This window comes from Neopelma chrysocephalum, unplaced genomic scaffold, assembly GCF_003984885.1.
Source record: "Neopelma chrysocephalum unplaced genomic scaffold, ASM398488v2 Primary Assembly neopelma1_271, whole genome shotgun sequence".
Taxonomy (NCBI): Eukaryota; Metazoa; Chordata; class Aves; order Passeriformes; family Pipridae; genus Neopelma; species Neopelma chrysocephalum.
In genome coordinates, this window is record NW_020897933.1 from 1 (window position 1) to 9,778 (window position 9,778).

A 9,778-nucleotide genomic window follows, 5' to 3' on the forward strand; every position below is an offset into this window, starting at 1 on the left:
TCACACCTGGAGCCTGTCTGACCGTGGCTGCAGCTCCATGTCTCCTGTGTTCCCGGTGATGGGAAAGGGCGATGGGGCCGGAGCAGCAGCCACCGCCTCCCCTGGGGTGTGGGGGGCACCAGAACAACCCCCCATTGGGGTATGGGCGGCACAGGTGGGGCTCCCCACACTGACCCCCCTGCCCCCCCAGAACGGGGAGCTCAAGCTGGCGGATTTCGGGCTGGCCCGGGCCTTTGGCATCCCCGTGCGCTGCTACTCAGCCGAGGTGAGGGGGCTCGGGGGGCTCAGGGGGCTCAGGGCACTGGCTGCCCCGTGCTCTGAGTGCCCCTGTCCCCATCTGAGGGTCCTGTCCCTCCCAGGTGGTCACTCTGTGGTACCGGCCCCCCGACGTCCTCTTCGGTGCCAAGCTCTACTCCACCTCCATCGACATGTGGTCAGCTGGGTGCATCTTCGCAGGTTTGCTGGGGGGCCCTGGGGGGCCTGGGGGGCTGCAGGAGCCCTGGGACCCACCCTCTGTCTCCCCAGAACTGGCCAATGCGGGGCGGCCCCTCTTCCCGGGGAACGACGTGGACGACCAGCTGAAGAGGATCTTCCGATATCCTTGGGAATGGGGGGAACGGGGAGCTCTGGAATGGGGTTCCCCTGGAATGGACCTCCCCTGGGAATCCCCCTTGGAAATGGGGACCCCAGTTGGTAATGGGGAACCCTCTGGGAATGGGGAGCCTTGTGAATGGAGAGCCCTGTGGGAACGGAGACCCCTGGGCGTGGGGACCCACCTCGGCTGGGCAGGGGGTCGGGGGGGTCGGGTGCCGGGTGCCCCCGTGGTGGCCCTTGACCATCCCCACGCTGCTGGGGACCCCCACGGAGGAGCAGTGGCCGGCCATGGCCAAGCTGCCGGACTACAAGGTGAGGAGGGGGCCGGGGGGAGCTGGAGGGGGTGCCGGGGGGGCCGTGGGTCACCTGTGTGTCCCCAGCCCTACCCCATGTACCCGGCCACCACCTCCCTGGTCAACGTGGTGCCCAAGCTGAACGCGACCGGCCGGGACCTGCTGCAGGTGAGACCCCGCCCATACCCCCCTCCAACCTCTGTCCCCCCTGCCTGTCCCCCTGCCCTTGCCACAGGGCTTCTGGCTCCCCAGGGCTGGTTGCCCTCTCCCCTCACAGCCCCCCACCCATCTGAGGGGGGCAGTGGGACGGGGGGGCTGTGGATGGGGAGTGTCTGTGCTCTCCTCCCTCAGCCCCCCCGTGTCCCCCAGAACCTGCTCAAGTGCAACCCGGTGCAGCGGATCTCGGCAGAGGAGGCCCTGCAGCACCCCTACTTCACTGACTTCTGCCCGCCCTAGGGCCCCCCAACCCGCCCTGGCTCCCTCCCCCTTCCAGGGAGGGTGGCCCCCAGCCCCCCTCGGCCGGGTGCCAACCCATGCCAGCCCCCCCAAACTGCAGCGTCCCCCCCCGGTATTTATTAGGTTCTGCCCCAGCTGCAGGGGGCTGGCATGGTGCCCCCAAACCCCCTGGCCCTGGAGGAGACTGAGGGCACTCAGACCCCCCCCGGTGGCACAGGACCCCCCTGGGGGCAGGGGACCCCTCCAGGGCATGAGAGCCCCCCGAGGACATGGGGCCATGATGCTGGTGGAGGGACAGGACCCTCTGGGACCAGGCATGGGGACCCCGCGGGTGGTGGGACCCCCACCCCTCTTGTCCCTGCTTCCCCTCAGCCCCTTCCCTGCCTGGGGGGGGTTCTGGATACAGCCCCCCTGGGGGGGGCGGGGGAGGACCCCATTTCTTTTCTAGGGCACTGCTGTATGTGGATGATGTGCGATTGGAACCCCATAAAGAGCTTTCCCCCCCCTCCCAGTGCCGCCTTCTCCTTCCTGGGGTGTCAGGGACCCCCCTCTGCCACATGACGGACACCCCTCTCAACAACCCCTGCCCCCCAACCCACCCCTGTGACCCCCCCAGTGCTGCCCTCTCCTTCCTGGAGCAGCCGTGTCCCCCCACCCCCCCCAGCAGCCCGGAGCCGGGGCCTGGGGCACCTCTTTTATTTGGGGGGCTGCAAGGGGGGGGTCCATGTCCAGCGCGGGGGGGGCACAGGCAGCGCATGCAGGGTCACGGGAGCGGGGCTGGGGGGGCCCCTTGCCCCCAGCCCCCCGACACCCCCTCAGGGGGTGGGGGGGACCAGGAGGCTGCCCCGTGGCCCGGGGGTGCCCCCCCAGCCCCCCGGCCGGCGGGGGGGCGGGCTGGGCTCCGCGGCGGGTCCCGGGGGGGCCCTAGAGCCGGGTGACGAGGTAGCAGGTTCGGGGCGACGCCGAGACGGGGCGCGGGGCCACGCAGGGGGGGGGGCCGGGCACTCTGCGGGGGGGTCGGAGGGTTAGGGGGGCTGGGGGGTTCCGGTGGGATCGGTTTCCACCCGCCATCCCCCTCCCCCCTGTGTCCTGCCAAGCGGGGGGGCTCAGCACCTCGCTCCCACCCCTTGTGCCCCCCGGGATGCCCCGGGAGCCTCCCAGCTTTGGGAGCCAGGCTGCCCACCCCCGGCCCCAAGCAGTCCCCTCCCTTCTGCCCCTCTGCGTCCCAGAGGGGAGGTTGGGGGGTCCCAGCCTGGCCGGGGGGCTCCGGGGGGGACAGGGGACCCCGGGACAGGGTGCTGGAGCCCATGATGAGGACGGGGGATGAGGCGTCTGCAGGGAATGGGAGTGTCGGCAGGGAATCAGGGATCCGCAGGGAACGCAGGGGTCCACGCGGGATGGGGGGATCTGCAGGGGATGAGGGGTCTGTAGGGGGATGAGGGGAGTCTGTGGGGAATGGGGGGATCTGCAGGGAATGGGGGGGGGTCCGCAGAGAATGGGAGTTCTGCAGGGAATGGCCCCCCGGCCCCGGGGGGCTTCGGGTGCCCCCCCGCGTGTACCTGGGTGGGCGCGGGGCCGCGGGGCTGCCCGGGACCGCCGGGTGCTCCTGGATGGGCGCACGGAGGGACGAGAGAGCGGTGAGCCGGGGAAGGGGGATGAGGTGCGACCCCCCGGGCGGGGGCTGGGGGCGGGGGGCGCGGGGGGTTACCAGGGTGCCGCTGTCGCTCCGGGGGCTCCGCTTCTTCTCCTTGTACAGGCTCAGGAGTTTGTCCCGGAACACCTGGGAGGGCGCAGGTCAGAGCCCCCGAGACCCCTGAGCGGAGGGGGTGTGGAGGGCGTCGGGGGGCCTCACCTCGTACAGGTAATCGAAGATCTCCAGGATGGTGAGGAGGCTGGCGCCGATGAAGAGCCCCATCTGCCCCCCGATGTCACCTGGGCGGGAGGCGGTGTCACAGAGAACACGCCCCTCGGAGCCCCTCCGGCCCCCCGGCCCTCCCCCGGCCCCCGCCGGCCCTCACCCAGCAGCCCTGCCACCTCGTACGCCTTCTTCTGCTCGATCATCTCGTAGTTCAGAGCCTCGAAGAAGATGTCCAGGACCAGCACGTTGTCCCTGGGGGACACGGGACGAGGGGACGGTGTCAGGCACAGGAGGCCGGGGGGCTGTGCCAGGCTGTGCAGGGGGGGGTCTGGACTGTGCCACGGGGTACAGGGGAATGGGCAGAGGGGTCTGCCTGGTGCTGGGGGACACAAGGATGTGCTGGGCTGTATTCCGGGGCCCTGTGCCATGCTGCGCCATACTGGGCTGTGCCATGTAGTGCCATGCCATGCGGTGCCATCTGTGCCATGCCATGTTGTGCTGTGCCATGCAGTGCCACATGTTTTTCCCTTTGCTGGGGCATATTTGCACAGGGTAGGCTGTGCTGTGCTGTGCTGTGCTGGGCAGTTCATGTGTGCTGGGGACATATGGCCATGCCTTGTCCCACCATCGCACCGTGCCGCGCTGTGCCAGTTCAGGGACTCTGGCGATGCCATGTGGCTGTGCCATGCTGTGTCCCACCACCACACTGTGCCGTGCCAGCTTACGCATGCTGGGGACGCTGTGTGGCTGTGCCATGTCACAGCAGTGCACGTATGCTGGGGGACACTGTGTGGCCGTACTGGGCCGTGTCACATCGTCACATCGTGCTGGGCCAGCTCACATGTGCTGGAGATGCCGTGTGGCTGTGCCATGTCACACTGTCACACTGTGCTGTGCCATGTCACACCGTCACACTGTGCTGTGCCATGTCACACCGTCACGCCGTGCTGTGCCAGTTCCCGAGCGCTGGGGACACCCTGTGGCCATGCCATGTCACACATCGCTCCGGGCTGTGCCAGTTCACGGCTCCCGGGGATGCCGTATCGCACCGTGCTGGTTCATGCTGTGTGCCATGTCACACCGTCACGCTGTGCCATGTCACACCAGTTCACATGCTGGGGATGCCGCGTGGCCGTGCTGTGCCATGTCACACTGTCACGCTGTGCCACACGGTGCGCTGGCGGGGCAGAGGGTGACACGGTAGCGGCGGCAGGGGTGGCAGCGTCACTCACGCGATGTACTGCTCTGTCTTGTTGAATTTCTTGGCCAGGTACTTGGCCGAGGCCTTGCTGGGGATCTTCACCATGGAGAGCTCTTTGCCGTAGCGCACCATGGCACAGGGCGTGCGGCACGCGCAGTACTCGCTGTCCTTCGTCACCAGGAAGTCTGGGGGGGCACGGGTGGGACAGGGAGCCCCAGGATCCCCGGCCGGGGGAGGGGGACACTCGGGGACAGAATGGGTGGCACATGGGGGGAACCCAGCCCTGCGTGTCTGGGGACAGCGGTGACCCCCACCCTGGTGAGGGCACAGGCGCACCGGAGCCACGGCTGCAGCGACGGGGGCACAGAGGGCACAGGGACACCAGAGCCACGCTCGCGGCAATAGGGGCGCAGCGGGGGCGAGGGGTCCCAGGGGTGCCCGGGGCCGTGGAGGGGCCGGGGGTACATACCCAGCGCGGGGTCAGCACACTCCTTGTACTGCTCCGGGGTGCAGACGTTGGCGTTGCCTGCGGGGGAGGCGGCGGTCGCAGGGGCGGGGGGGGGTCCCGGCAGCCCCCGCAGCCCCCCGGCCGCCCCCCCGCTCACCCGGCATGTGCACCATGCGGCAGTTGCAGTTCTCGGCCAGGTAGCGCGTCTCGCAGTCCAGGCGGCACGCCGTCAGGCTGTAGTTGGTGAAGAAGTCGGACTCGATGGGGGTGGCCTTGCAGTCCCCCCACGGGGGGGGCAGGTACACGAGCTGCCGGGCGCCCGCTAAGGAAAACACGGCGTCCCGGGGTTCCCGGTGTCACCCCTGGGGTCGTCCCCGGGGTCGTCCCTGGCCACGCTGCCACCTCCCGGCCCACCGCAGGAAGAGCTTATCCCGCACAGCCAGTGCTGGGAGGTCCTACCACCCCAGAGCCCCCCCTCCTACCCTGTGCTCTCCTTTCTGGCCTCGGGGATGGGTGTTGCGGGCAGCGTCACCTCTACCAGGTGCCACAGCAAGGGTGGCACGTGGCAACTGGGAGCACATGGGAGCCAGACGTGCCAGGCAGGGGGTGGGCACAGACGCCCGTGCTCCCCTCGGTGCTCACTGTGCAGCCAGTGAGTGCTGGGGGGGTCCCGGTCCTGCACCCTCCGTGCCCCCATCCCACTCTGTCCCTCCCTGCCAGGTGCAGGACAGGTGTTGCAGGCAATGTCACCTGCACCAGGTGCCACGGCGGAAGGGCAGGAGCCAGCGAGGGCTGGCACGTGGCACCTGGGAGCTCACAGGAGCCGGCCGTGCGGGGATCGTGCCTGGGGAGGGGCCCAGCACCCCCACCCGTGGGTGCCAGGGCCACGCTCCTGCTGCCGCCGTGCTCCTGCCGCCCGCGCCGCGCGCGCCGGCACACGTGGTGACACCCACCCGAGGCACCTAAATTTAGGTGTCTGGCTGCGGGGGCCGGGCGCTGCCACCCCCCCGGCGGCTGTTCCGCAGGAGCCAGGGGGTCGCTGCCGGAGCCGGAGCCTGCGGAGGGGCCGCATGGTCCTGCTGTGGGGCTGCCCCACACCGTGTGCTGCTCCTGGCCAGCGTGGTGGCACAGCACTCATGGCACAGCTGGGCACGGGATGTCCCTGTGGGGATGGTTGTGGTACCCATGGTGGGGTCCAGGATGTCCCTATGCCTCGGGGTGTCCCAGCGTGCCCACACCAGGCTGCCTCAAGCCCTTTGGGGGCCCATCCCAAGCCCTCTGGGGGTCCATCCTGATCCCTTGGGGGTCCGTGCCCAGCCCCGGGCGCCGTGCCCGGATACCCGCTGCTGCTGGCAGGAGACGAAGGTCTGGAAGCCGGGGGCGACGCCAAAGCCCAGCTGGTCGATGAAGGGCGGCTCCTCCTGGCTGTGGATCTGCACCTTCACCCCCACCTCGAACGACGTCTCGTCTGCAGGGCAGGGGGGCGGGGGTCAGGTGCCGCACGGGGGGGGCTCGCCTGTGTCCCCAGACGGGCAGGGGGCTCACCTGTGTCCCCCCAGACAGGCAGATATTCCTCCTGCTGCACGTTGAGCATGAGCTCGAGGCCGTTGCCGGAGCCCCCCTGCAGCGTGGTCAGGACCTCGCGCCCCGGCCCCCCCGGGTTGAACGTGTAGCACTTCCCCAGGCGTGTGAAGATCTGCGGGGACACAGGGGACACGGGGACGGGGCCCTGGGTGACGCTGTGGGGACCCTGTGAGGACAGGGCAAGGTCCCAGTGCCCCTCAGGACCCAGTGCAGGATCCAGTGCCCTGGGGAGGGATCCCAGTGTTCTCCAGGACACAGCGCAGGGTCCCAGTGCCTCGGGCAGGATCCCAGAGCCCGCCAGGGCCCAGAACAAGGCCAGAACGGTGACAGTGCCCGCCCTGTGCCTGGGCTGCCGCGACTCTGCAGGGATATTGGGTTTCAGTGAGGCTCCAGGGGACACATGGGGACACTTGAGCAGGGAGGGCACAAGCCAGGATGGCGATGGAGACAGGGACTCAGTCACAGTGGCAGAGGCCACCGTGTCCCCTAAGAACCTGAGAGCCTGTCCTGGGCCAGCCACCCCAGCAACCCTGGGGACCTGCACCCCAGACAGGGAGCAGAGGGTGACCTTGAGCCTTCAGGGACTGGCATCCACAGACAGGGCTCCCGGAGCGATCCAGAGGCCCCAGGACTGGCCCCATGGACCCCAGTCCTGCCATACAGCCCCCTGGGGTCACACACCCCCCGCTATGGGTGCCCCCCCTGTAGTGTCCCATGGGGGGAGGGGGCGTTGCTGTGGCAACGAGCTGCTCCCAAAGTGGGGACCTGTCACCATGGTAACACGGTGCCCAAGGAGGAAAGGGGGGGGCGGGTGTCATGGCAACGACTGCCCGGCATGGGGATGCCTGGGGACGGTATGGATGGGGACAGGGACTGGGACACGGCCCTGGCACTTCCAGCCCTCCTGCTTCCCACACTCAGGTCACCCAGGGACCCCCAGCCCTGCACCCTGGGGACCTGCTGTTCCCACTCTCTGCTGTTCCATCCCTGGACCCATGTCCCCACACTGCCATCCTGCCCCATCCCACCAGCCCTGGCGGAGGCAAGAAGGGGGCACAGCCCACCCTGATGGCCCTTGGGCCTTTGCCACGTGCCCGGGGACCTCGGGGACCCTGAGGATGGGGTGGGACGAGGCGCAGGGACACAGTGCCACAGCCCAGGGCAGAGGATCCCAATCCAGGACTAGGCCCTCCAGCCATATGTCCTGCCCCTCGAGCCTGGCAGCCAATGCCAGCACCTGGCTCTGCTGCAGGGGCACCAGCAGAGTGGCTCCAGCCAAGGGTGGGGGGCACAGGGGCCATGGGGAGGGCACGGAGCTGCTGAAGGGCAGCTTGTCCCTGAGCTCCAGAGAATTAATTGGTGCTCTAAGAGCATTAAGGTGACAGTAATCGCTGGGAACAGAGATGGGCACGAGGCACAGCGGGCACAGGCTGCCCAGCATCCACAGCACACTGCTGCAGCATGAGGGATGGACCTGTCCTGCCTGTGCCACCCTCACCGCCCGTCCCACCGCCCCCGCCTGTCATGTGCCATGATCCCAGCTAGTACCACTGTCCCTGCCCTGCTCTGGGGGCAGTGGTGGGGCCAGTGCTTGCACAGGGACCCCCACCTGTGCCAGGTGTGGAGGAGCTGCCCCTGGGAGCCTCTGTGCCAACAGCCAGGGCAGCGGCTGCTGCGGGCAGTGCCCAGGTGGTACCTGGAGCTGGAACGGGGGAGTGGAGCTGGGGGCTGTACCTGTGAGCACCCCACAACTGTGAGCACCCCACACCCATGAGCATCCCACGCCCACCGCCACCCCATCCCAGTACCTGCATGCCAGCAGAGCCCCCCACCTCGCACAGAGCCCCCAGCACAGCCGTGCTCCAGCCTGGGCAGCGTTCCCAGCCGCCTGGCACCCCTGCAGCGCACGGGGCAGGGACACCCCTGGCTGGCAGCTGCCGTGTCCAGAGGGGTGGGCAGGGGCTGATGGTGTTGTGGGTGGTGGGATGCACCGGCCGGCCAGAGAAGGGGCTCACCCACAGGTCCCTGACCTTGGCAGGACACCCAGGTCCCTCTGCAGTGCCCAAGAAGGTGGGCAGGGGCTGATGGTGCCATAGGTGGTGAGATGCAGAAGTGGGATGGAAGAAGGGGCTTAGCTGCCGATGCCCAACCCCGGCAGGACACCCATGTCCTTCCACAGCCCCGGGGGCACACGGCGGGTCCCCTCCCCATCCTCGCTGTGCCCACGTGCATCGAGATGGGAGGAGGAGCTCACCTAGGGGTGGCCAACCCTGGCGGGACACCCGTGTCCCTCCACAGCCCCGGGGGCACACGGGGGTCCCTGCCCCGCCCTCCGGGCACTCACCACGGTGAAGTTGCGGGCGGTGCAGCCGGTGCCACGGAAGGTGCACTGCAGCAGCATCTCGGCCAGGTCGTGGCCCGTGCGGTTGTAGAACTCGGCCATGCTGAAGGGTTTCGCCTTGAAGTTCTTGAAGTTGGCCTTGTCCCTCAGGGCAGCCAGGACGTGGGGCTCGGCCAGCTGCGGGTTGCTGATCTCGTAGCGCTCGTTGAGCAGCGCCAGCAGCTCGCCCACGTGGTACATGTCGTTGCGGGTGATTTTGGAGAAGCGGAACTCGTTGAGGTTGCAGATGGTGATGGCCGGGAAGGTGAGGTTGCGGGCGGCCACCTCGTCCAGCTTGGTGACGTGGGGGTAGGTGAGGAAGTAGGCGACGCGCTCGGCGCACACGAGCAGCAGCAGCCCCAGCGAGCCCAGGAAGAAGCCGCCCCAGAGCACGCGGCGCAGGGACACGGCCCCGTAGGCGAAGACGTGGCTGATGCCGTGCAGCGAGGAGCTGTGGGCGAAGGCCCGCAGGCTCGAGAGCCCCTCGCCCTCCCCGCTGCCCTCCGAGCCCCCCCTCATCCTGCCGCCGCCGGGCCCCCGCCGTGCCCGGCACTCTCAGCCCATCGCCGCGCCGGGCTCAGGGCGCTGCCGGCGGGGAGGGCGCGGAGGAGGAGGGTGGGCAGGGCAGAGGAAGGCAGGGGATGGCAGGGCAGGACCGGCCGCTCCGCTCCCCCGCGCTGCCGGTGCCAGCGCTGCCCGACCGGTGCCGCGGGGCCGCCGGCAGCGCAGCCCCGGTCCCGGTCCCAGCCCCAACCCCAGCCCAGGTCCCGGTTCCAGCTCCGGTCTCGGATCCGGTCCTGGTTCCAGCGCCAGTCCCGATCCCGATCCCGGTCCCGGATCCGGTCCCAGCCCCGGCTCTGCTCCCGCCGCGGCGCAGCCCCGATCTCAGCCCCAGCCCCGGTCCCGGTTCCAGCCCCAGCCCGGCCCTGGCCCCGGTTCCGGTCCCTGTTCCAGCCCGGTCCCG

The 9,778-nt window shown here is 69.4% G+C and overlaps 2 protein-coding genes across 3 annotated transcripts; one reads left to right on the forward strand and one right to left on the reverse strand.

The window, feature by feature from the left end:
* The first annotated feature begins 43 nt into the window (after positions 1-43).
* LOC113977850 (cyclin-dependent-like kinase 5) lies at positions 44-1,849 on the forward strand. The gene is made up of 6 exons (XM_027704342.1): positions 44-265; positions 360-456; positions 526-595; positions 846-906; positions 975-1,055; positions 1,257-1,849. The coding sequence occupies exons 1-6, from the start codon at positions 59-61 to the stop codon at positions 1,341-1,343; spliced, it is 603 nt and encodes a 200-aa protein (XP_027560143.1). The 5' UTR covers positions 44-58; the 3' UTR covers positions 1,344-1,849.
* A 250-nt stretch (positions 1,850-2,099) lies between these two features.
* Positions 2,100-9,748, reverse strand: LOC113977851 (acid-sensing ion channel 1C-like). Of its 2 annotated transcripts, XM_027704344.1 has the most exons (11): positions 8,779-9,748; positions 6,396-6,546; positions 6,191-6,318; positions 5,008-5,158; positions 4,872-4,928; positions 4,434-4,587; positions 3,362-3,453; positions 3,196-3,275; positions 3,052-3,123; positions 2,903-2,949; positions 2,170-2,349 (listed from the first exon to the last, which is right to left on the reverse strand). In XM_027704344.1, exons 1-11 carry the CDS (start codon positions 9,331-9,333, stop codon positions 2,268-2,270), a joined length of 1,569 nt encoding a protein of 522 aa, XP_027560145.1. In that variant the 5' UTR covers positions 9,334-9,748; the 3' UTR covers positions 2,170-2,267. The 2 variants fall into 2 exon arrangements, with proteins under 2 accessions (XP_027560144.1, XP_027560145.1); XM_027704343.1 differs by lacking the exon at positions 2,903-2,949 and having other exon boundaries at positions 2,100-2,349.
* Between the last annotated feature and the right edge of the window lie 30 nt (positions 9,749-9,778).